Raw genomic sequence first — 26,186 nt, forward strand, 5'->3', positions numbered from 1 at the left:
TTATGGAAGTTTGTTAGGGAGCTACTGTAAAGGTCTGAACACTAGATGAAGAAGGTCTGAGCTCATTCTATATCAATGAGCCCCAAGAGTTAGTCTTTATGTTTCTACCACATTCCACATGTTCAGTGGTTTCCCCAAACTCAGAGATTTTGAGTTAGTGTTTAGTACTCCTCAGTCTAAAAATAATCATGGAAATGCACAAACATTTAGATACAAGGCTACTTATTTGCAGTCTTGTCTACAATTGTGAAAAACTGAAAAAAGTTGGTATACAAAAATAAAGGTATTAGTTAAATAACTATGGTACATCCATTCAATGGAATACTATAGAGTGTTTGAAAAGAGTTTTTAAATAGATTTGAAAACATTAAGAGATATTAAGATGATATATTTAGTTTAAAGGCAAGTCATAAAGAAATATGTAGAGTAAAAATCTAGATTTTGTCCTATATGCATATAAGGGACTTAAACATACACGTAAAATGTTACTAGTAGTCACTGTAGTATTGGTATTATGGAATATTTTTTCTTTGTTTTTGTTATCTATAGCTTTAGGTTTTACACTGTGAATATGCATTAGTTTTGAATAAAAAAAAATGTTACTGATTTTAAGGACATGAGGCAAGGATTTTAAGGGCTCAAGGTATGAAAAATGGTCTCCACTTCGTGGGCCACTGATTTTGCATATGTAACACTGCCACTGACTTTTCATCACTAACCAACTTTCCCAACATTGCGTTCTTCAAATATTTAGCAATGTGTATGCCAGATAGCTCCCATCCACACAGCCATTTATGCATAGAGTGAAGAAAGAATTACCACGTGATCATTATTAATCATTATAATTATTCATATATCTGGACTATATGCCAGATACTGGCTGGGAAATGTTCATGTATTTTCGCTTCTTTAATTTTTATAAGGTGAATCAACCCTGTGAGTTTTATTATCATCCCCATTTACAGATTAGGTAGTCTGAGGCTGGAAGAGCTTAAGCGAAGTGTCGAACATTGATTTAAACTCACATTCCAAGATCAACGCTCCAAGAAAAATATAACAAGCTCCATTTATGTTTATTTTTTTAATGATTGTTTTGACTTTTATTTTTTTTAATAATAACAGAAGGATGTAAATTTTGCTTGTCCTATCCATGTGTAAAAGGTCGGATATCATTGTATGAAATCAAAAAATTTTATATAATCACTCAAAAGAGAGAGCAGTATTTTACCTAGTGAAGTAGTGCTTTTAAGTAGGAAATCAATCATTTCCCACACCAAAAAATGTTCTCTACATTTTAAGATTTTCTTTTTGCTTTAGAGTGAAATACGTTTGTCATCTTCTTGGCCCCGTGCTTGGTCTCTTTTAACCTTATTACATTTCTCCTCTACAGGATTTCCTTTGGGAAATTTTACTATGGATGGTAACAATATCTATTCATTTATTTCAGCTTTTAGAAATTAGTTACATGGCATTTATGTCACACTTAACTTTCCAGGAGCTTTGAATTTAAGCCACAGTTTAACATTCCTAGCACTCCTCAGCCTCTTTTTTTTTTTTTTTTTTTTTTTTTTAATTTTACCCTTTCATCTGCCAAGTGATCCAGGAAGGTAGTTAGTACTATATATAGTTTATCTGAGGTAAAGAGATGGAGACAAACAGCAAACCATTCATTAAATACCATTACCTTTGGAACTTAAAAGTGGTAGAATCTGGAGTTTCAAGGAACTGTGGGGACCAGGCAATCCATACACAATAAATGGACTTCATCGCTCTAATTTCACCACTGTTTCCTCCTTTGCCATTTCAAATGAGTAAAAACTTCTCTCTTTTTTCTTCATTTTTATTAAAGGTACCCTAGAAAACTAAATATGTGGACAAATAGAGCAAAATTAAATAAGAAAAATCAAGTTGGAGGTGGAGGGGTTTATGCTCACCTTGGGGATCAAGGCAAGATCGTCAGCTTTGTGATCCTTATAATGGGAATACACAAGGAGGGAGGGAAGGCAGCACTGAAGGTCCTGGACTCACAACGTTTCAGATCTGGAGAGGACATCAATATTATTTCCAACTTTTCACCATGTAGGATTAGATGTGTATGGTAATAAAGACAGCTCTGAATGAATTATGTGTATTTTTTTACAGCACAACAACAACAAAAGAATTAAGAAAAGCTCTCAAAGACCAGATCTGTTTGCTTTCACTCTGTACTAAATTCTTATAATCTTTAGATGCATATTTTTCCGTTCTCCTTTCAAATAGTTCAAGATAAGCAGCTACCGCCATTTCCCCTTGAAACTTAATTTCTTAATCCAGTAGTCGCAGAAGTACATCTTCCTGGACTACAGGCAAACCGATCATTTGTTTTGTTCTCTGACTCCCATTTCCATTCCTTATCCGGTACTAAGTCAGGTGCCAGGCTTGAAGGCTCACTGCTGTTGGTGGCGGAGGCATTGCAAAGGGGACAGCATAGACATGGCCTCATGGCCCCAGGGCTAGGAACTGTAGCCCTTCTGCCTAAATCCAGCTTCTAAAATCCAGCATCCAGCCCCAACTACCAAGAAAAGAAATGCTTAATTTTGAGTTATTCTAACTGGCAATTGTAGTGTTCTTAGATTTTTAGCTCTATTTTCTTCCCACCTCTTGGTCATTAAGAGCAATGGTACGGACTCAAACAGTTTCCACAGAGCACCGCTTATAAGCTCTTGCTAAAATGGATGTGTGGCCCTGGGCCATAATATTTATACATGTTTTCCTTTTTACTTAATTGTAATTAGCATGCTGTTTATTGCATTCCTTTTACTTTTCCTTAAGAATTTGCTTTTTCCTTCAATTGTTTGCATTGGTATCTTTTGAATTTCCTCCCTCTTATTTATTTTTTTGGCATAAATAATAATTGGTGCTACAGCAGGAGCTTGATAAAGCTTTTTATTATGTTCCCTTTTGTCCAACAGCAATCATGAGGCATAAAAAAAGTCTAAACAGTTTGTCCAGAGTTACATAACAAAGGAGAAGCAAACTTTTCAATAAGAGTTCATGTTCTTAGTTTTCCATATTCTATTTTCATTAAAGGTCCAGGTCTCCTGTTATTTCTGTTGATTGTTTTTCCCTCTAAATCCTTTAGATTTTTTTTTCCCAGTACCTTAATTTGTACTTTCTCTTAACTTCTTACGTTTGTTTTGTTTTTGAAATGTCTTTTTGATTCTATCCTTACTTCTTTTGTTTATGGATACTGGGAAGCAATTTCATATCTCAGTTCAGTAAAGTGACATTTTCTCCAGCAGATCATTAGTCAGTGATAGCTGGTTAAAAGCCTAATATTCTGTAATTATAAAATCCAGTTGTTCTCCAGATCGTTCAGTAAATTGTTAAACACATTGATAACCTATTTGGGGGGAAAAATCTAGTTGATTCTCACCATTACCATACCCCAAAATAAATTAGAAATAGATTAAAAGATTAGCTTTTAGTAAAAATTAAGCTTCCAGAAGAATTTTTTGTATTAAAGCAATGCAAGAAACCACACACACACACACACAAAGACTGATATGTTTGACTGGATGTAAATATAATTTTTAAAAAATCCTTGGTATTTTAAGGCAACAATAAATCTTATATATTCAAAACATATATCTGAGAAATAATTTATTGTAAATCATAGTCATCAATAATAAATACATTAATGGTACAATGTGAACATAGGAAAGATCATGAACAGACACTTCTCAAGGGTAAGGACTGATAAATAAATTAAAAAGAATCATATGAAAATATATTTACCCCATCTGTGACCAAAAAAATAAAAATTAAAGCAATAAGCCACTGCCTTTATTGCCTATGGCATAGCAAAATTTAAATGTCAGTTTAAGAGCTAGTGAAGTTTATGTGACTTCAATTGCCTTTTTAAAATTTCTAGTTTTTATAAATTTTCCACAATGAGTATGTGTCACTTTTATAATGAAAAAATTAACTCTTTAAAATATATATGGATGTGTATTTAATCTCTTCTCTGCAAGCACAATACATGACTAAGAAATGTACAGAGTTTTTAAGTGGATTCTACTGATTTGATTTTCTTATTTCACTGTATTTCGATTAACTTAAATATTGTTTGTTCATTGGAAATAAGAGTTAACAAAGGCAGAGATTTTTCCAAGTTAGTGACATCCTATGGTAATATTTCACAGCCAGGATAGAAGAGAACGATCACGATAAGGGCTGTTTTGTGGAAAAATGCTCTCTGTAAGGTCAACAGCTTGTACAAGATTAATTCCATAATTGAACTTTGAGACATTGTCTGAGGTGTTGAGGTGAAGTGTTCTGGAATTGTTTAGGGTTCAGGGGAAATGGATTTGCCATAATAAAGGGAAATTTTAAGATAAATAGGTTATCAAGAAGGATGTATTTCTCTGTAGTGACAAATGTGTAGATACTATCCATTAATTTCACAATGTTAAAGTTAATCTCAGTGTAAACAATTTTTGAATTTTTGAGAAGATCTCTTTCAAGAGATCCATTAGAGAGGCAGAGGTGAGAGTTATATAAGACTTTATTCCATTATTACCCAAAATAATAACCAGGCAACACTTACAAGTGGTTTACTTATACTATCTGGTTAATCCTTATAATATCCCTCTGAAGCAAGTATTCTTAATTATTCATTTCACAGAAGAAGAAGAAATTGACAAGTAACAAGCCTAGGTAGACTGACCAAAGGTCCACCATAAGGACATGGGAGAGGCAGGACTTGAACCCAGACAAATATAACGGTAAAGACAGAATTTGTGCTCTGAATAATATACTACCTCTACATTAGACTTCAGTAGTCTTGACCTTCCGCCCAACAATTGGCCCCCAACTCCATGTGAGGCACCGGCTAGTCTAACATAATCTGCCCACCATTACTTTGCTTTTGGGTAGAAAAGCAGAAAGAGCTTGAGTTTTATATTCTAACTTGGATTGAATCTTTGTTCCACTTTCATGTTCCTAAGTTAGTTATTTCTTCACCTATAAAATAGAGGAAAGTAATAACCTCAAAGAGCTGCCATGGAAATTGAAATACCATATGTGAAAGTGCTTAGAACAGTGCTTGGCAAATCATAGATGTTTAATAAATATTAGTTTCCTTTCTTCCTTCCCTTGCCAGACAAAAGTTGTTCTTCCTTACAAAGTCGGTTTGCATGAAAATGCTTCCATGGCTCTCAATTTATCACAGAATCTTCAGAAAAGTTGCTCACTAGATCAAATGGACCCTATTAGACGTGGAATCTCAGAGGCTTCTAATCACCCTCCCCTCCCAGGCAGGGCGTGCTGTGGAAAGCCCTAATAGAAGTTTATATAACCTGATGTTCACAATTCTCTCTTTTCTGGATTTGGGTAGGCTTTTTAATTCTTATTTCTGTGACTCTTGCTTTCCTCTCGTTTCTCTTACATGACCCTGCCCCCAATTCCAAAATACACTTTTATACAAATGAACTCTAGCTCAAACTGCTTATATGCCATTTCTCAAAGATGCCTTATCATTTCCTGCTTCCACATTTTTTTTCTTCTGCCGGGCTCTCTCCCTGAAATAACCCTTTACCGAAAATTTATCTATTGAACTTTTACCTTCAAGGCTCAACTCAAATGCCTGTTCCTCATACATCTCTGGCCACTATGAATGGAAGTGATCTCCCTTTCTACTAAATCACTGTAGCACTGCATATCACTTAATGGACAGATGGCAGATACTGTAGTATTTTGGGGCTGAAGACTGACTGAAATGGCATCTGAGGGGCACCTGGGTGGCTCAGTCAGTTAAGTGTCCAACTTTGGCTCAGGTCATGATTTCATGGTTTGTGGGTTCGAGCCCTGCATTGGGCTCTGTGCTGACAGCTCGGAGCCTGGAGCCTGCTTCAGATTCTGTGTCTCCCTCTCTCTCTGCCCCTCCCTGCTCACACTCTGTCTCTCTCTCTCTCTCTCTCTCTCTCTCTCTCTCTTTCTCTCTCTCTCTCTCTCTCTGTCTCTCAAAAGTAAATAAATATTAAAAACATTTTTAAAATAATAAAAAATAAAATGGAATCCGATTAGCAATCCCTTAAATGGCCTCTCCCAATGCCTTACTAAAAAAAATCTCTGAAGCCAACAAAAGCCAAATTCTCACAAATACACTAAAAACTAATAAACAAGCTATTATCAGAATGAGGAAAGAATTTCTGCAATTTAAAGGCCAGAGGAACTGTATTGAGAAATGATAAAAATTGCTTTCCCACTGGGGCGCCTGTGTGGCTCCGCTAAGTGCTCAACCTGGGCTCAGGTCATGATCTCACGGTTTGTGAGTTCGAGCCCTGCGTTAGCCTCTGTGCTTACAGCTCAGAGCCTGGAGCCTGTTTCAGATTCTATGTCTCATTCTCTCTCTGCCCCTCCCTGACGTGTGCTCTGTCTCTCTCTGTCTCTCACAAATAAATAAATGTAAAAAAAAATTAAAAAAAAAACCGCTTTCCCATTAAAAGTAGATTAAAATTCTTGGTCTGAGAGAACCACTCTTTACGCCTTCTCAACTGTTTACCTCCTACTCAAAACACAGGAGCCCTTGGGACACCTGGGTGGCTCAGTTGGTTAAGCGTCCAACTCTTGATTTCAGGGGTTGTGAGATGGAGCCCTGTTTCAAACTCAGCACAGAGTCTGCTTGGGATTCTCTCTTTCTGTGCCTTCCCCTCTGGTGTTCTCTCTCTCTCTCACTCTCTCAAAAAACAAAACAAAACGAAACCATACATCACCAACAACAGCCAAAAAAAAAAAAAAAAAAAAAATGGTGGGGCCAAACATTCTTCTATCAGCTAGGTGAGATTTTATGGAGTATCCAGAATGCTACCCCCTAATCTCTAACAGGGATTCAAAAAGTTAACCATAATAATAAAAATTAGAAAAGGCTTTTCAAGATCATGCAAAAAAAATTAGCAGGTATGCCAATATTAATTTTTCTCAAGTGGGAGGTTGCAGGAAGGTTAATTGGAGGAAGGTGATCAAAAGGTAATATATTATGTCTTGTACATGATGTGATGTACAACATGATGACTATAGCTAACACAGATGTGTGGTATATTTGCAAGTTTTTAAGAGAGTAGACCCTAAGTTTTCATCACAAGAAAAAAAATTTGTTTTCTTTGTGTGTGTGTGTGTGTGTGTGTGTGTGTGTGTCCCTAGGAGATAATGAATGTTAACTAAATTTATTGTGGTAATCATTTCACAATATACTTAAATCAAAAAAGATTGCCATGCATTTTAAACTTATATGGTGCTGTATGTAGATTACATCTCAATAAAACTAGAAAAAGTAATAAGATGTGAGGCAAGACATAAAATTAATAGGAAAGTAAATGTTTAATATTGATAAAATTTATAGTAAAGATATAATTATGAATCACTTCAAATAAAACAATGGCTGAAATATATAAAGTAAAAATCATTAAGAATATAAGGAAAAATAACAAACACAAGTGTTGTGGAAGACTCACATACATCTCAGGCGTTGAGAAATCCAGTGGGAAAAAATAGATTGGAATAATATTTTTAATAATATGCAGTAATATAATAAATAAGGTGATATAGATATACATATGTACATAGATAAATTTATAGCTAGCTAGCTAGAGGTAAATAAATAATCAAACTAGTTGCCTCCAAAAGTACCTATGAAATATTCAGAATACTTTATCATAGTGTTTGTCCCCAAGAAAGAATTAAGAAATTCCAAACTTTAGAAGTCCAACCATTCTCTGATTTGTATTGCTATAACTAGAAATTAATAAGGAAAATAAATTTGTAAACACATAAACATCAAGCCAAAGCAAGAATTAAAACTACAATTACAAACCATTTATTTTTTTTATAAACCATTTAGAAATCAATAAATAGGACATTACATACCAAATTATAGAATGCCACCAAAGCTACAACCAGAGGCAATTTCGTAACAGGAAGAACTTACTCACTTTTGTTTAGTGGGGTTTTGTTGTAGGTTCTAAAATTTTTCCATTGTTTAAAATTAAGCTGTAGCTACTTGAATATTTCCAGATGTAGTGCTCCATAGTAAATGTGTAAATCGCCCTTCAAATGAAATACGCTGGACCTAGTATTTGCTCTTACTGTCTTTGTTCACATTTGCTATGACCTGTTTTTCCCTGTTTTCCATTTCCTTGGAACACCAACCAGTTGGCACCGTATTTGATCACCTGACTCATGCCTAAGGCCCTTTAACCTAATAGTTTTTGTGAATAAAATCTCTGATTTTGACCCTCAATCTTGCACAGGTTATTTTATAGTTACTTCTTGTTTCCAAGCAGCTAATGTTACTGGTAAGAGGCACTCACACCTTCTATTGAGGGCACAAGGGGCCCTTATAATTTGGCAAAGCCCCACCTCACCTCTCAACAAGAAGAGGGAAATTACAGAGGGAAGATAAATGTAATTTAGAATAAGAATCTGTGATCTCTATGGTCCTTATGAGTTTATCACAGAATTAAATAAATACATATACACACATATATAGATGCATGCATGCATGCATACATAGATGGAGGCTACAGATGCTATTATTTGGGGATTCACTCAGACATTATAAAAAGTACATATATTTTAAAACTTTTAAATTCTACTTCAATAGTAATACTGTGAACTAAAATTGATTTTTCCCATTCTGAGCTTCCTATGTCCAGTAAGATCATGTGTCAAAAATATTAGATGGCTATATGATTTCTATACTGAGCTCTCAGACATACAAAAAATAAAATTGTTTTGTGTTATACATAATTTCTCAATTCAAAAGTGATGTTTACTTTTCCTAAATTTTTCACTTAATATTACTAGCCATTTTATTATTTTTGTGTCAAATATACCTATTAATGAATTATAGTGCATTTTCTCAATTCAGATTTATTTCCAACAACAAAACTTTCAGTTTCCTGTAAAGAAACTCTGGATAGTTGCTATAGTCCACTATGGTACCATAAGAGGAAAAGACATTTGGTCCTTATTTCTGTAAAACTTCTCACTGAATTGTGTGTATGCACAGAAAGACGAATTTGTGTGATCAAAATGATTCACGTGGTGTCTAAACCTATTAACATTCTTCCCCAATGTAGACGAGGGTCCAACGTATCTCTTACATTGGACATGAGTAGCTTGGGGAATGTTGAACCTTTTGTGGCTATCCCAACCCCACGGGAGAAGGTAGCAATGGAGTATCTGCAGTCAGCCAGCCGAATCCTCACAAGGTCACAGCTGAGGGACGTCGTGGCAAGTTCACATTTACTCCAAAGTGAATTCATGGTGAGCCAGCTGTTTATTATTCACTCCTCAGTAGGTATTTTGATAAACTAGACCCTAGAGGCACCTACTAAAATGGCACTGTCCTCCACTCAAGTAAACAAACAGTTACAGTTTAAAAGGTTAAGTACAAGGTTTTAGAGCCACCCTACATCTCATCAAGTACTGATAAATGTTCAAACTAGCATGTGATTACTAAATTGAGGCAGAGTATGTAGGAGCTGGCCAGGCAGAGAAGTATCAAGAAGGAACTAGGCAGAGAAGAGGCATTTCAGGAAGAAGGAACAGTTTACTGTCACTGTTTGGGGAATTAAGTTGTTCGATTTAGCTGATGCATTGAAATCAAGGTGGAAAGTGGCAAAGCTTGAGCCTCAGAGTTATAAAAGAAACCCGAGTCTTGATACATATTTAAAAGTTTGAACTTTATCTTAAGTTTGTAAAAGATCACTCTATCTGCAGTGGAGTGAACATTAGAAAGGGGTATGTTGGAAGCTCTAGAGTGATCCTGTGGACTGGGCATGGTGGTCTAAACTAAGATAGTAGGAGTGAAAATGTGGGAAACCTATAGGAATCTGCAAGAAGGGGGCCGAATTGGATGAGGCGGCCAAAATAAGGGAAGAAGTCAGAAATGATACGTCAGTTTGTGACATGAGGAACAGGCTGCATACAGTGACCTTAAATGAAATAAGGAACATGGGGGAAGACCAAATGTGGGCTAAAGAGGATTGGGAGTTTTAGCCAAAAGTGATGGCAACCCATCAGTGTAGCTGGTGATAACTCGATTCATGAAAACACATTTCCGACCCAGAGAGCATGGAGACAGATTAGACCTTCTTAGTTCTAATTACTGCCCAAGGGGATTATGCATTTTATAGCTCACTTTAATCTTAAATCAGTTGTACATCGTAAGCCAAAGTCTGTTGATTTTAATAAATTGATCATCCCAAGTTCTGTTCAGATATTTGCAGTCACTCTAATGATGAAATATCCAGCAATGGGCTAGATCTGCTGTTAGCCTCTTCAACTACTGTTAAGCATCCAAAGTAAAGCATGAACATGCAGTTTTTAAAATTAGACTTTGTAGTGTGTCATCTTTTCATATATGAAGAAGATGAGACCTAGTGAGATGCAAGAACAAGTCAATGATCATACAGCTAATCAAAAGTACATCTAGTATTCTTTTCTGGAACCATAGATAGCTCTTTGTTCTTTGAGATAAGCCCTTAAAGGAAAAATGACAAGGAGTACCAAAAAGAAAGATAATGCTGGAAGATGATAAATTGTCAGTGTGTGTCAGAAAACAGGAAGAAGCAGAGGAGAAACAAACATCATAGCTTTGCTAAAACAGACTGACCTGTTTGAAATTACCAAACATGAATATGTGCTTTCTGTTGAACATCCAACAATTTTGCTTATTTTGGTCACTTGGAACTGAGAAGTTATAACATTTAGTTGGAACAAAGAGTAGGAATGAATGTTATAAATATCTAAAATAGTGCACATTTAGGAAATGATATTTAAAAAGTAAACTACTTCTCTCTGTAGACCACATCTCAAATTTATAAGATAGTCAGGCTTTCCTCAAATTTTCAGATTGACTGAAAACTGGGACAATTTGAATTAATTTATGGATAACTTCTTCCATGTAAATGAATATTAGGCTGTTGAGTTATATTTTACACTGAAGAAACTTTAAGTAACAAAAATAGTATTTCACGTGATCTAGAGATGAAAGTTCTCTTATTTCACGTTAACGTTTAAGCAATGTTTTGCAAAAATTTAATTAGAGATCATACTATGTTGTGTAATCAAATCCTTAAATGATTTTTTTGACCCTTTTGAAAACTTTGGCTTATTTCTTTCTTTGTCCCAGTCAGCTACAGATGCTCACCTTTTAGATCTAATTCATTTCCACGGAGCCATTTCTACTCTAATTGTTCCCTCTCCAAGCATTTGAGGCACATGACATATATTCTGACCGAGTAAAACTATTTATATTCTTGTTAAGTGGGAGAAAACAGTGTCTGGGTCACCTTCACTAAAAATACTACATTGACAACACAAATGGAACTGTACAATTATCAACCATTCCTTAATACAAAAAAGCATCCTATGATCATCTCCTGAATCAACAAAAAAGCCCTTTATATTTACCATTTGGGGAGGGAGGTTTTAATAATCCTAAAAGAGTTACACAATGTTAAAAGAGAATCCATTGTAGTGAAATTTTTGGTACTGAACTTATATAAAGATTTAAAGAAATTTGAATACATTGTCAATTTTCAGCTGTGTGTGTACATATTTCTGGCAATTATGTCCAAATAGAAGTTTAAAAATCTAATCAAAGTTTTATATGTTTCTTTGATAACCATATATAAAATAATACTTTCTAAGACAGAGAGGTGTTTCTTAGAGTCAGCTTGACAGGGTGCAGCTAATATGTTTATAAAAGGAAGGGTGTTGGTCAACCAGAGGTGGTAGTCTGTTGTTTTACAAATGACTTTGAAGTTCAGTAGGGCTCTGGATCAGATGGCCCCCTGGGAAGATTTTCTTTGTGGCAGCATTAGATACACTAATTTGATATCATTTATTTTTGCAGGAAATTCCAATGAACTTTGTGGATCCCAAAGAAATTGACATTCCACGTCATGGAACTAAAAATCGCTATAAGACCATTTTGCCAAGTAAGTTTCTTGAATTAAGTAGTTTGCATTATAAAGCACAAGCCTTCCCCATTAACCTCCACCTCATCGATTCCCATCCTCACAACTTCTCTGTATACACTAAAGTTGGAGTTATAAATACACATCAAGACTAATAACCATTAAAGTAGTTTGAGGTTAATAACTTTATCCTGTATTACTTTTATTACAGTGGTCAGCTCACAATTCCAATAGACACATGGTTCTAAACTTTTATTGTGTTGCACATTATGGTCAGTTGGTTTTCATCAAGAGTATCAAAAAATTCAATGGGCAAATAGTCTTTTCAACAAACGGTGTTGAGACAACCAACATTCACATGCAAAAAAAAGTGAAATTGGACCCTGCCTCACACTATATGCAAAAATTAATTCAAAATGGATCAGACCTGAAGGTAAGAGCTAAGATTATAAAGCTCTTAGTATAAAGCAGATGTAAATCTTCATGACCTTGAATTAGTCAGTGATTTCTTAGATGTGATGCCAAAAGTACAAGAAACAAAAGAAAAAATAAATTGAACTTTATGAAATTAAAAATTTTGTGCTTCAGAGGTCAAAGGATACCATCAAGAAGATAGAAAGATGACTCACAGAATGGGAAAAAAAATTGCAAATTATATATCTAATAAGGGACTTCTGTCTAGAATGTATAAAGAACTCTTAGCACTCAATTATAAAAAGACAATTCAATTTGAAAATGGGCATAGGACTTGAATAGACATTTCTCCATAGAATATACACAAATGATTGGCAGGCATTTGAAAAGAGGCTCAACATCATTAGCCATAAGGTAAATCAAAACCACAATGAGATAACACTTCACATCCACATGATTAAAATAAAAATGATAGACTATAGAAAGTGTTAGCAAGGATGTAAAAAAACTGGAACCTTCACACGTTGCTGATAAGGATGGAAAATGGTACAGTTACTTAAGAAACAGTTTGGTAGTTCCTCAAAAGGCAAAGCCTAGAGTCACTATATGACTCAGACATTCTACTCCTAGTAATATAACCAAGAAAAATGAAAACATTTCATTGTCAATCACTAGACAAATAGCTAGTTGGGATTTCGGCAAAATCCAAAAACATCTCAAAGTAATAGTTCTGGAAAGATGGAGCCACAAAGACTTTTAAAAAGTATTGATATTGAAAAGCTATACACAAATGTTTGTAACAGCATTATTTATAAGAGCCCCAGGGGTGCCAGGGTGGCTCAGTCAGTTAAGCATCCGTCTCTCGATTTTGGCTCGGGTTGTGATCTCACGGTTTGTGAGATGGAGCCTCGCATCAGACTCTGTGCTGACAGCATGGGGCTGCTTGGGATTCTCTCTCTCCCTCTCTCTGTGCCCCTCCCCTGTGCGTTCTCTCTCTCTCTTTCTCTCTCTCTCTCAAAATAAACAAGTAAGCATTTAATAAAATATATATATAATAGCCCCAAATGTGGAAACAACCAAAATATCCATCAACTGATGAATATATAGAGTGTAGAATGTCCACACAATGGAATATTACCCAGCAATAAAAACAAACGAGGTGCTGATGCATGCTACAACATGCATGAACCTTGGAAACATTATGCTAAGTGAAAGAAGCCATCACAAAATCCCTCAGATTATGTAATTCCACTTATATGACGTGTCCAGATTGGCAAATCTATAAAGACAGAAACTGTGTTAGTGGTTGCCTGGTGCTGGGAGGCATGGGAAATAACTGCTAAATAACTAAAGGGAATGGGGTTTATTTGGAGATGAGGAAAATGTTACAAAATCAATTGTGGTGACAGTTGTACACTCTGTGAATTAAAAAAAAAAAAACTCTGTGATGGCACACTTTAAGTGAGTTAATCGTATGGTATATGAATTCCATCTGAATAAAGCTGTTACCGAAAAATTTCATTGTGCATAACAATCACCTAGAATCCTTATAAAAATTTAGAGTCCTGTGCCCCACCCGGGGCATTCTGTTTAAGTAGGTCTGCTGTTGGGCCCAAGAATCTGTGCTTCTAAGCAAACATCCAGGTGATTCTGGTACAGATGATACCAGGACCACTCTTTGAGAAACACTGTTTAGACTATGTTTGTTTTTTTTTAATGTTTATTTATTTTTGACAAAGACAGACAGGTGTGAGTGGGGGAGAGGAAGAGAGAGAAAGAGACACAGAATCTGAAGCAGGCTTCAGGCTCTGAGCTGTCACCACAGAGCCCGATGTGGGGCTTGAACCCACGGACCATGAGATCATGACTTGAGCTGAAGTCAGATGCCCAACCAACTGAGCTATCCAGGCGCCCCTAGACTATGTTAAAACTGAATTTAACTCCATGAAATTTATATCAAACAATGAGCCAGCTGCCAGGAACCAGTAAGAAATAAGGAATAGCTTATAAGATCAAGGAGGTGATGGACTAGAGAGGAGAGATATGTAAATGAGTAATTATGTTCAATATAATAAAAGCCAGAATTGAGATCTGGCCCAAGTGGTGTAGGAATATAGAGAAGATTGACTAATTCTGCTTACAGTGGCAAAAATGCTTTGGAGAGGATGTTACATTGTCAATCACTAGACAACAGATAGTTGGGATTTGGCAAAATCTATAAACATCTCAAAACAATAGCTCTGGAAAATGGAGCCACAGACTTTTAAAAAGTATGGATATTGGGGCGCCTGGGTGACTCAGTCAATTAAGTGTCTGACTTCGGCTTAGGTCATGATCTCATGGTTCGTGAGTTCGAGCCCCACATCCGGCTCTGTGCTGACAGCTCAGAGCCTGGAGCCTGCTTTGGTTTCTGTGTCTCCCTCTAACTCTGCCCCTCTCCTGCTCATGGTCTGTCTCTCTCACTCTCAAAAGTAAATAAATAAACATTAAAAAAAAAAAGTATGGATATTGAGGGTGCCTGGGTGGCTCAGTTGGTTAAGCATGCAACTTCAGTTCAGGTCATGATCTCACAGTTCATGAGTTTGAGCCCCACATTGGTCTCTCTGCTGTCAGTGCAGAACCTACTTTGGATCCTCTGTCTCCCTCTCTCTGCCCCTCCCCCATTCTCACTCTCCTTCCTTCCCAAAAATAAACAAACATTAAAAAATAATCTTAAAAAGTATGAATATTGAATAGTAGAGTCTTCATAATCAAGCCCATTAATTCACTCATAAAACATCAAATTCTCCATATTTATGGTAAAAGAATTACTGTTAATGGTATCTTTGGGCTTCCCCCTCTGGTGGAGTTGAAAACACTCCACTATAACATATTTTTACCTGGTCCATGTAGTATAGTCCTGTTGAAAGATATTTTATAACTACAGCTGGCTAAAGGGGATGAAAGTGCTGTGAGTTAAAAATAGTGCTTCTAGGGGCGCCTGGGTGGCGCAGTCGGTTAAGCGCGTCCGACTTCAGCCAGGTCACGATCTCGCGGTCCGTGAGTTCGAGCCCCGCGTCGGGCTCTGGGCTGATGGCTCAGAGCCTGGAGCCTGTTTCCGATTCTGTGTCTCCCTCTCTCTCTGCCCCTCCCCTGTTCATGCTCTGTCTCTCTCTGTCCCAAAAATAAAAATAAAACGTTGAAAAAAAAAAATTAAAAAAAAAAAAATAGTGCTTCTCTCTTTCTCTGTCTCTGTCTTTCTCTCTCAAGACTTTTCATCTGAAATTTACCAAACATAAATAATTAGGGCATATACATCCATCGCAGTTTTACTTAACCATCTAATGTCAGATGGATTTGGAAATTATTAGGATTATTTAAAGTTCAGCCTTCTCTATTTCCTGCCCAGATGATATCAGACATAGCCCTTCATAGTCCTGTGTCAGCTTTTCCATTCCCAGAACTGGGTGGATCACTTGAACCAGGGCACCTGTGCTGACAACTGATGTTGCAAATAATGAATTTTCTGTTGAAAATGTCTGAAAGCCTCACCCACTCCCTGTTGCACAAAATATAATTTAGTAAATACAGTTTGGGCATGCCATACCATTAGTTGAAAATAATCAGAAAAGACTGGAATTTATATGGAAAGCTGTTTTTTTATGGTTTATTTTGGACTGTAGTATGGGTTAAATTTGTAACACTACATAAAATACTTAAAAATGATTAATATTTTAAGTATTATAATTTTGTATTGTTTTAACTTATAACAAACCCAAGTTTAAAAGCGTCCAGCTTGTACATATTAGTGAGGCTGTATAATTTGGAGTATGGTTTACAGCAGAAATATGGATGGCTCAGAACCAATTAAAAAATAGTTGTTTCTCTGATGATGATGTCAGCCTGGCTCAGAACACTCTATATGGTAGATTAAAGTGAGAAGGTCAAGTTTATATCACATTATTTTGCAACACAAGCAAATATTAATGATGAAAATATATCTATGTCCTAAATCACAAAAGCAATGGGAAAAAAAATCATATATCAATATGAAGTTATTTGCACAACAATGAAGTATAATAACAAATTTCATGTATATTTATTCCACGCAAACAATTTATTTATACAAATATAAAATACATATATAAAATTAAAGAACTCTATTAATTAAACCTAATTACTCTGGCCATCATTTCATATTTAAAAATTTAAAGTCTGGTAATATTTCCTACTTATGTTTCCTGTTCTATTAAGTGCCCAGAACAGAGTACACATGCAAATAAGTGAGCCACTCATTAGACAACAAATTGTATGGCTGAAACAAAATACTGCAGTTAGACTTGACTCCCTATCATGGCAAGAGCACTCATAGTTTACACAGATGACTTAATCTTTCTGTTCCACCTAACCTTTCCTCATCCCTTAAAGATAGTGATAATAGTATCACTCCATAGGGCTGTGTAGAGAATTAAGTAATAATATGTGAAAAAGGAAGTTCCAACCAATAGAAAGCCCTCAGGTAATGTTAGTTTCTCCTTTCTCCCTACCTAACTGAAGATGAATTCATCACTAACCCCAGAACCAATTCCAGAAAATAGGAACACTAAGTAGACAAAGGCAAGTTTATAGTTTCAAAAGCAGACTCTTTAAGGGTCCTGTTTTCTCTCATAATTTTCACATGGATCTTAAAAAGTGAGTTTCCAAGTAATCACCATCTTGCACTGTGGAGATCATCATTGTCCACCAAAACTCTGTACAGTGATGGAAATGTTCTATATCTCCAGTGTGATGGCCATTAGCTACATGTGGCAATCGAGCACTTGAAGTATAGCCAGTGCACCTGAGGAACTGATTTTTTTTTTATTTTATTGTATTTTAATAACTTAAATTTAGCTCCATGTGGCTAGTGGCACCATTTTGGACACTGCAGGCCTGAAGTCTTCTCTTTCTCCTGCAACAAAGTGGAGGTGACTCTCACTCACCTTGAAGGCGTGGCCAAGTCCCTGCCTTTCCTCCCATTTCCCAGTTGTCTTGAATTTATCTAGAAAAACTATATTATCCCACTCATTTCTGTCTTTTCCCAGGGATACACTAGCAGTGTGCACCCTTCCCTCATCTGATAGGTTCTCCTCTTGACTCCAAACCTCAAACGCATTTCTTCCTGGAGAAGAAATCTCCAGCACAGGAAACCTTTCATAAAATCTGATAGGATAGGATGCAGTCAGAACATCAGGATCCAGGTACCATTTCGTCTGTTAAATGGAAGGTTTAAATTGCCAGAGATATTTTGGGGCGCCTGGGTGGCGCAGTCGGTTAAGCGGCTGACTTCAGCCAGGTCACGATTCGCGGTCCGTGAGTTCGAGCCCCGCGTCGGGCTCTGGGCTGATGGCTCAGAGCCTGGAGCCTGTTTCCGATTCTGTGTCTCCCTCTCTCTCTGCCCCTCCCCCGTTCATGCTCTGTCTCTCTCTGTCCCAAAAATAAATAAACGTTGAAAAAAAAAAAATTAAATTGCCAGAGATATTTTAAAGAGGACAAAATGGGGAAATGTCATGTGTTCTCTACACGAAATCTATGTGGTCAATATTTTGTTGAGAGGAAAAAAGAAACAGGAAGGAGGACAGGAGAAAGAGAAGGAATAAGACAGGAAGAGAGGGAGGGAGGGGAAAAAGGGAAAGAAAGCAAGAGGAGAGAAGGAAGAAAATAAAAGCAGAAAAACAAAAGAGAGGGAAGACAAGTTGCTCAATGTTGGAATTGTTATTGCTACCACCCGGAGGTATCATAAGTGGCATGCTAAATATTTAGCGTATAATCTAGAAGCATCTATTCTGAAAAAAGTTATCAGAGTGAATTTGACATACATATATATCATATATATATATATATATATGTATGACATGTATATATGACAAATATACATATATATTTAAAATACACATGTACACTTAAAATGCATAAAGTGAATAAAATTATAACAGTGATGATGACAATGATAAAGTTTTGGATATTTTTTAACCCTCAGCTTTTTTTATTAGTCCAGTCTAACATTAAAAAGGCTTTGGTTAGGGGCACCTGGGTGGCTCAGTTGGTTAAGCATCTGACTTCGGTTCAGGTCATGATCTCACGGTCCGTGAGTTCGAGCCCCACGTCGGGCTCTGTGCTGACAGCTCAGAGCCTGGAGCCTGTTTCGGATTCTGTGTCTCCCTCTCTTTCTGCCCCTCCCCTGTTCATGCTCTGTCTCTCTCTGTCTCAAAACTAAATAAACGTTAAAAAAAAAAAAAAAGGCTTTGGTTAGAGGGGTGCCTGGGTGGCTCAGTTGGTTAAGCGTTCAACTTTGGCTCAGGTCATGATCTCACAGTTTGGTTCATGAGTTCAAGCCCCGTGTCAGGCTCTGTGCTGACAGCTCAGAGCCTGGAGCCTGTTTCGATTCTGTGTCTATCTCTCTCTCTGTTCCTCCCCAGCTTGTGCTGTGTCTTTCTCTCTCTCTCTCTCTCTCTCTCTCTCTCTCAAAAATAACTAAACATTAAAAAAAAAGGGGGGGGGCAGTCTTTGGTTAGAAAACTAATTTTCCCCTCAGTCACATGCTTCATTCTTGTTTAAAAAAAAAAAAAAGGTATTTGGAAACCTCTAAATACTTGGAAATCTTATAAATTATCAATTTCCAAAATAAACTTAATTTAGCTCGACAAGGAACCTGCATCTAAGCGGTTTATAGGGCTGAGTTCCCAATAAATCATATACTTGGTAGGCTTTATAAAAACTGAAGGAAGTGGGCCTCTTTTCAAGTCTCAGTGGTTTAGAGCTCTTGTGGAAACTTCTAAGAATCAGTGAATACTGAAAAGGAATGAAAGTTTTCCTGTCCCCTTCACTAAGGAAGAAAAAAAGTATCTAGAAAGTCAACAGCAGTGTCTCAACTTTAATAGAAATGAATTGTGATATTAAACACTCTATGAGCCACATACCAGATAGAAATCACAATGGATACTAAAGTTCTTTTTTTTTTTAAAGTGAATTAAATACAGGTCTTGCCCTCAAGGGGCTCACTACAATTCATTGAGGACAGGCAAAAAAATTAAGCACTTAAAATACAAGATGGTAGGGGCCCATGGGTGGCTTCGTCGGTTAAGTGTCCGACTTCAGCTCAGGTCATGGTCTCACAGTCTGTGCGCCATCCGGCTCTGTGCTGACAGCTCAGAGCCTGGAGCCTGCTTCGGATTCTGTGTCTCCCTCTCTCTTTACCACCTCCCCCACTCACGTTCTCGTTCTCTCTCTCTCTCTCTTTCTCTCACACACACACACAATTAAATAAACATTAAAAAAAAATACAAGATGATAAATATTAAAATAAAACATGAAGAAAAAACCGCCATGGGCCTATTTGGTGTAGATCAACAAAAGGATCATTGATGGGCATCAGCAAGAATGGTGTCTGCATAAAACTAATGTTAGGATAGATTGGAGTGTACCCAAGGAAGACTGAATTGTGGAGGAGGAGGTAAGAACAGTGGGTATGATAAAGTCTCAGAATTTTATCTTTCTGGAGAAGAACAGCAATAGAACAATTACTAAAGAGGAATGTATAGAACTGGCTTCTTAAAAAATGGAAGGGACCATTAAATCAACGCAGTAGACATCGAGTGCCTGCTACACATATAAACACCGTGCTAGACACTAGGTCGTATAGATGAGAAAAAAATCTCCATCCTTGCCTTAGGATGCTCAGAGTGTACCAGATTAAAGAAATCATAAATGAATGACTTGATCTTAATTCATGTATGTAAATGTTGGTAAAAATAACTACCATAGTTTTCCTAACACTGGTTTACAAAGAGTGTTTCAGCTTCTTGATGGAAAGTGATTTGAGAAGTTAAGACAATACTGCTAACACGATAGCAATCTATGCAATATCATTTTCATGCTATAGGTGACCAAAGTGCCACACGTGGTAACTAAAGACAGCTTCTTTAGCAAGAGGGGGTTCAGGCCAGACCAAGTGTTTGCTTTGGGCAGAAGAGAAGAGAGAAGTGAGCAAGGAAAAATGGTACAAATTCCAAATCCAAAGAACAAGAAAAGAAGCATAAATAAGACATAGGGATCAAGAATCAGGAACCCACCAAAAAATGGCATGATGAATAAAATCATCTCAAGCTTATGGGTAACATTTGTGTTGAGGAACAGGGGAGGGGTCAAGATGGGCCCAATTGTCCCTCAATAAACACAGATGGATCAAGAGACAGACATGCAGACACATCAACAACAAACATTGACACAAACCAGATGACCAGTGTATAAATTAACAAGTGTGCTATGCACAGTTATTGGTGTTCTAAGGACCTTTCAAAAGAGTAAATTTGTCTAATACATTCCTTCTTGTTTTCCTCATTAGACCCCCTCAGCAGAGTGTGTTTAAGACCAAAAAATGTAACTGATTCTTTGAGCACCTACATTAATGCTAATTATATTCGGGTAAGTAAATAAATAAAATTTTCTTTCTGATGAGCATGTCAACTCACTATTTGGAATTGTTGGGGGATTTTTTTTTTCCTCAGAGTGTATTAATTTTGATTTAACTTGATTACTAGCAAGGTTATTTGCTTGTTTAGTCATAATGAACATTGGTAGTGGGTCTTTTACATTGAGTCTTCCTTTCCTGTGTGTCTGTGGCTGCAGTGCTGTCTAGGGCCTGCTCTGATGAGAACTGAGCATTATGACCCTCAATAGCATGTGCTGTGCTTGACTAGCTGGGAGAACAGTCACGTGACTCGTGCTAGAATCAGTGAAACCACGGAAGTTGTGTTGCTTTTGGACTAGTAGAGCCATCTTGTTCTGAACTTGTTCTAAGCTTTCAGTGCAAGGCATGAATTTCAAAGCCAATATTTCTGTCTCTTTACTCAAACTAGGGCTACAGTGGCAAAGAGAAAGCTTTCATCGCCACACAGGGCCCCATGATCAACACCGTGAATGATTTCTGGCAGATGGTTTGGCAGGAAGACAGTCCCGTGATTGTTATGATCACAAAACTCAAAGAAAAAAATGAGGTATGACCTTAACCCAAGTAGTGAACGTTGTATATTTTCAGTTGCTGTAGAAGAGATATTGTCTAAGGAAAATTGCCATGTATTTAATGACAGATTTAAGATGGAAACTTTAAGGCATTTAAAGACAATTTCACTTCATGCTTCCAAGAAATGGTAATTAGTGTCATTGTATGAATGGCAGGTTTCTTTCAGATAAATCAATACACTTGGCGTACATGTATCTCACATATTCCACATAGCTCTGCAAGGAAATGAGGAGTTATGAATTATCACTGTGGTTTATAGGCAGGGAAATGAAAAAACTACTCATGTCCCAAGTAATTTTTAAGCACTTACTGTGTGACAGATACTATTTTAGTTGTTGGCAATATAAGTATATTAGTAAACAAAGCATACAAAGATACCTGCCATTGGTCGATTTTTAACTTGCTATTGGGGAATCCAGATTAAAAAACAATAAACATAATAAATTCATAAAACTATAGCAATTAGAAAGGATAAATGGTATAGGAGGAAAAGGTAGAATAAGATAGGGAGATAGGGTGGGGCTGAGCTGTAAGAAGGGTCAAAGGGGAAGGTGAGCTTTGAAAAAAAGATTTGAAAGAAGTAACAAAGCCAAGCAACTTTTTTTTTTTTAATTTACATCCAAGTTAGTTAGCATATAGTGCAATAATGATTTCAGGAGTAGAATCCAGTAATTCATCCCCTACATATAACACCCAGTGCTTATCCCAACAAGTGTCTTCCTGAATACCCCTTGCCCATTTAGCCCTTCCCCCCACCCACAACCCCTCCAGCAACCCTCAGTTTGTTCTCTGTATTTAAGAGTCTCTTATGTTGGGGCCCCCTCCCTGTTTTTATATTATTTTTGCTTCCCGTCCTTTATGTAAATCTGTTTTGTACCTTAAATTCCACATATGAATAAAGTCATATGATATTTGTCTTTCTCTGACTAACTTCAAAAAGTCAAGCAACTTTTTCAATATCTTTGTAAGAAATCCAAGAAAAGGGTCAAAGTTAAATTCCATTTGCATACTAGCAGTCTTTCCTCAGGGTCTAGCTTGTAGAACACTCATTCTGTACTTTACATCATAAAAAGAGAATTGTGTAATTCCCAAAGGGTGCTATCCTAGGTACTGCTTACATTTTAGGGCATCTTATTGGATCATTTATCATCTGGTTTTAGTCAGCGCTTGTGTTTGTTTTCTTGTTAAAATTACTGTGTCAGGGCTTCAACATGACAATAAGAATTTAAGAAAGCTGAGCTTTCCTTTTTACCTTTCTGGTGAGTTCTATCCCATGAGTATACTATATTCTGGCTGCTAATCAAGAAAATCCAGGCTTGCACGCAGGAGTTTAGGAGTTTTGTAAAGTTTGTTGCCTTCTTTCATTTTTGCTACAATAGATAAAGTATTTTTTTTTTTCTGAAAGTTATCCTGGAAAAAAAGTCTATTTGGGGTCTATAGATGAAGTTATGTACTTAATTAACTATATAGCTTACTAAAGAAATGTATTTTTATGAATTTTATATGAAAGCCAGAGGTGGCATAATAAAAACAGCCCCTAATATTCTCGGCTGTGTCACCCATATCAATCTATCAACACACTGGGCCGCTGATAATTCCTGCACAGTTGTTTAACATCCATGGCATTTTGCCTTTATTTTACCTAGTAGGAAAATATTTTTCAAGCTTAAAATGTACATTCTCTATATATGCATCTGTATATACATTCCTGCATACATATAAGCCAGATAATGTGAAAAACTTCCCATTACAAAACTAGTCATACTGGTTAAAATTTTAAATAGCATAAAATGTAAAATATAAATTAGCAACATTTCCTCAATCTGAGTAGATTGCATTACTCAGTATTAAAATTAAAAATTCCATTCTGTTCAGACCCTCCATGATGTAAACATAATACTATAGAGGAAAGTTTGGTAAAATAAAAATAGCATGCATAACAGAGCTTGGGGGAAAGAAAAGTCCCAGCCGGCAAAAAGTGAATAAAAGGCATAAAGCCAGAGAATTATGGGTTACTTGTGCTTTAATGACAATACAAGACCTGGAGACAAAGCCTTGGGCTTGCAGGAGCCAAGAGTTGGAATGGAGACCTTCCATAAAGCGAGCTCCTACAAGAGCTGTGCCTTCAGTGAAAAGGTGAACCACGAAAATAAACCTGCCCACCAAAATAGGACTATACCAGGAAATTAATCTATCTAAATCTGGTCTTCTCATGGGAGAGATAAAAAGGTTCTCTGTAGTATTCAGCACTTGAAAACCAGGAAATGCCAAGTATAACAATTAATATGAAAATTAATACTGGATTGATGACTCTCGGTGGCACTCTACAAAGGCAAAAACTTTATGGATGCATACACTCTCGGGATTTATATGACAGAATTTCAACAGAAAAAGCCCAGCCAAACAGAAGCTCACAAGTCAAAATAATGAGACAACACAAGTAAACAAGCAACATAAGGAAAAATCAGAAGAAACAACAAATAGGTAACATAGACCCACAAGAAATTATAATAAAAGAAACTATAAATATAGGCTATTTTTTTTTATAATTAAGCACACAAAACATAAAATTAAGAACTTGACAAGGGAACAAGTTACCATCACAAATGGGTAGGAAGATTTTAAAATAAACCGAAGAGTCCTAGAAATAAATATTATATAGATATTAAAATTAAAGAAAGCATCATTAGGTTTAATAGGCTAGACATAGCTGAATAAATAATGATTGGATTAAAAAATAGAGCTAAGGAGATTACCTAGAAGATCAAAATGACCAAAAATACAAAAGAGAGATTAAGATATAGGGGCACCTGGGTGGCTCAGTAGGTTAAGGGTTTGACCCTCGAATTCAGCTCAGGTCATGATCTCACAGTTTATGGGTTCAAGCCCCATGTGGAGCTCTGTGCTGAGCATGGAGCCAGAGCATGGAGCCTCCTCTCTCCTGCTTTCTCTGCCTTTCTTCTACTTGTGCTCTCTCTGTCTCTGTCTCTCTCAAAAATAAATAAATAAAATTAAAAAGTTTAAGACATAGAGGACAGTATGTAAATGCCCAATGTATAGATAATGGATATTTTAGAAGAAGAAAAAAGAGAATATAAGAAAAGAAATAATATTGGAGAAAATATTCCGAAAGTGATGAAAGACATGAGCTCTCAGATTTGAGAAGCACCATAAATCCTAGGCTGGATAAGTAAAAATAATCCCACAACTAGACACATCTATGTAACTAAAAAACACTAAGGGAGATGATTTAACAACAGAGTAAGTAACAAATGGCTTCTCAGTAGCGGCAGTAGAAGCCAAAAACCAGTAGAACAATACCTAGCAAGGGATAAAAGAAAATAACTGACAACCCAGAACTCATGCTGGAGTTAACAGCATTTCCTAGATCTGAGTAGACTGTTAATCATTAAATTAAAATTAAAAATTCCTTTCTGTCCAGACCCTCCATGATATAAATATAATACTATAAAGGAAACTTTGATGCTTCACAGATCAAAATGATACTGAGAATTCTGGCTTAAAAAGAAATATGCAGTCAACTTCACACTACCAGGAAAATGCTGTTTACCAAAAACGTGCCAACATCCAATTGTGTTCAGCATCATTGTTTGGAAGAGACAAAAATCATTTCCTCCAGAAAAAAATGAAGGTGGAGTTATCTTTAGAAATTCTCAGGCTTCATATTTTCATGAACCATTCTACTTTCTAATAAATAAATGAGTAATTGCCAAGCTCTTATTTAATAATCCCACTATTCTCATATCACCAAGAGGCTGTTTCTCTTCATACCATTCGTGTGTTCACTGATGTACCTATTTTAATTTCCTCCAAGAACTTTTCCTTTGCATTTGCAACTTAGCAAACCGACACAAGAGGTAGCTTTCAGCCTATCTCGACTTTTGACATACCTTCCTCACTAAACTTAATCATTAATAGATTTTGATTGAAAGTGAGAGACATATGACTCTTCCTTTCACTTGAACACCTAGAGGCCACTGTAGGGTTATTACTTGGCCTAATTGCGATATTGTTGTGTCTCAGCCAATAGGGAGGCCCCGGGAGAGGGAGGAGCCAGGGAATGGTCAGTCAGTGGGACTGTCAGAGCACACCTATGGATCAATTAAGTTCACGGTCTTAGGTAGGTGCAGTCGGTGCAACCCCAAAACAATTGCAATAGTAACACCGAAGATCACTGATCACAGATCACCATGACAAATGTAATAATAATGAAAAAGTTTGAATATGTGGGAATTACCAAAACGTGACACAGAGACATGAAGTAAGCCAAAGCTGTTGGGAAAAATTGTGCCTATAGACTTTCGCCAAGCAGGCTTGCCACAGATCTTCAATTTGTGAAAAATGCAGTATCTACAAAGCACAGAAGGTGAAGCTCAGTAAAAAGAGGTATGCCTGTACCAAGAATAAAAAGAAACAAGCAAACTGAGTCTCAGAACCAGGGTGTCTGTCCAAAGAAGGTCAAGGAAGGTAATGTTGAAGGCCAAACTGGCATGTAAACGGTGGAGCTCCTGCTGACCAGTTTTCAGCTTTCCTGGAGGAGCAGAATTAGCTATTATAATATCTAGAGAGGCAGCCTGGCCTAGCACTGCCCATCAACGCTGGGAAGCCTAATTACCATTTCCTACGTGACCTCATACTGCCCAAGCAGTTAAGGGTGGCCCACAATTCAAAAGCTTATAGCTCCCAAGCAAAATCACTCACCTGTCCTTTCAAACACTCTTATATTCCAAACATAACTGTACCTT

General features: G+C 36.6%; 1 protein-coding gene across 1 annotated transcript in view; it reads left to right on the forward strand.

The window, feature by feature from the left end:
- The window catches only part of PTPRR (protein tyrosine phosphatase receptor type R), a 244,264-nt gene that overhangs the window by 188,348 nt on the left and 29,730 nt on the right, over positions 1-26,186 (forward strand). The window contains 4 exon segments of the mRNA XM_025926367.2: positions 9,120-9,306; positions 11,903-11,987; positions 20,743-20,822; positions 21,257-21,394. Coding sequence (XP_025782152.2) covers positions 9,120-9,306; positions 11,903-11,987; positions 20,743-20,822; positions 21,257-21,394 — 490 coding nt within the window.

The sequence above is a fragment of the Puma concolor genome, chromosome B4 (assembly GCF_028749965.1).
Source record: "Puma concolor isolate L17-30 chromosome B4, mPumCon1.1.hap2, whole genome shotgun sequence".
Taxonomy (NCBI): Eukaryota; Metazoa; Chordata; class Mammalia; order Carnivora; family Felidae; genus Puma; species Puma concolor.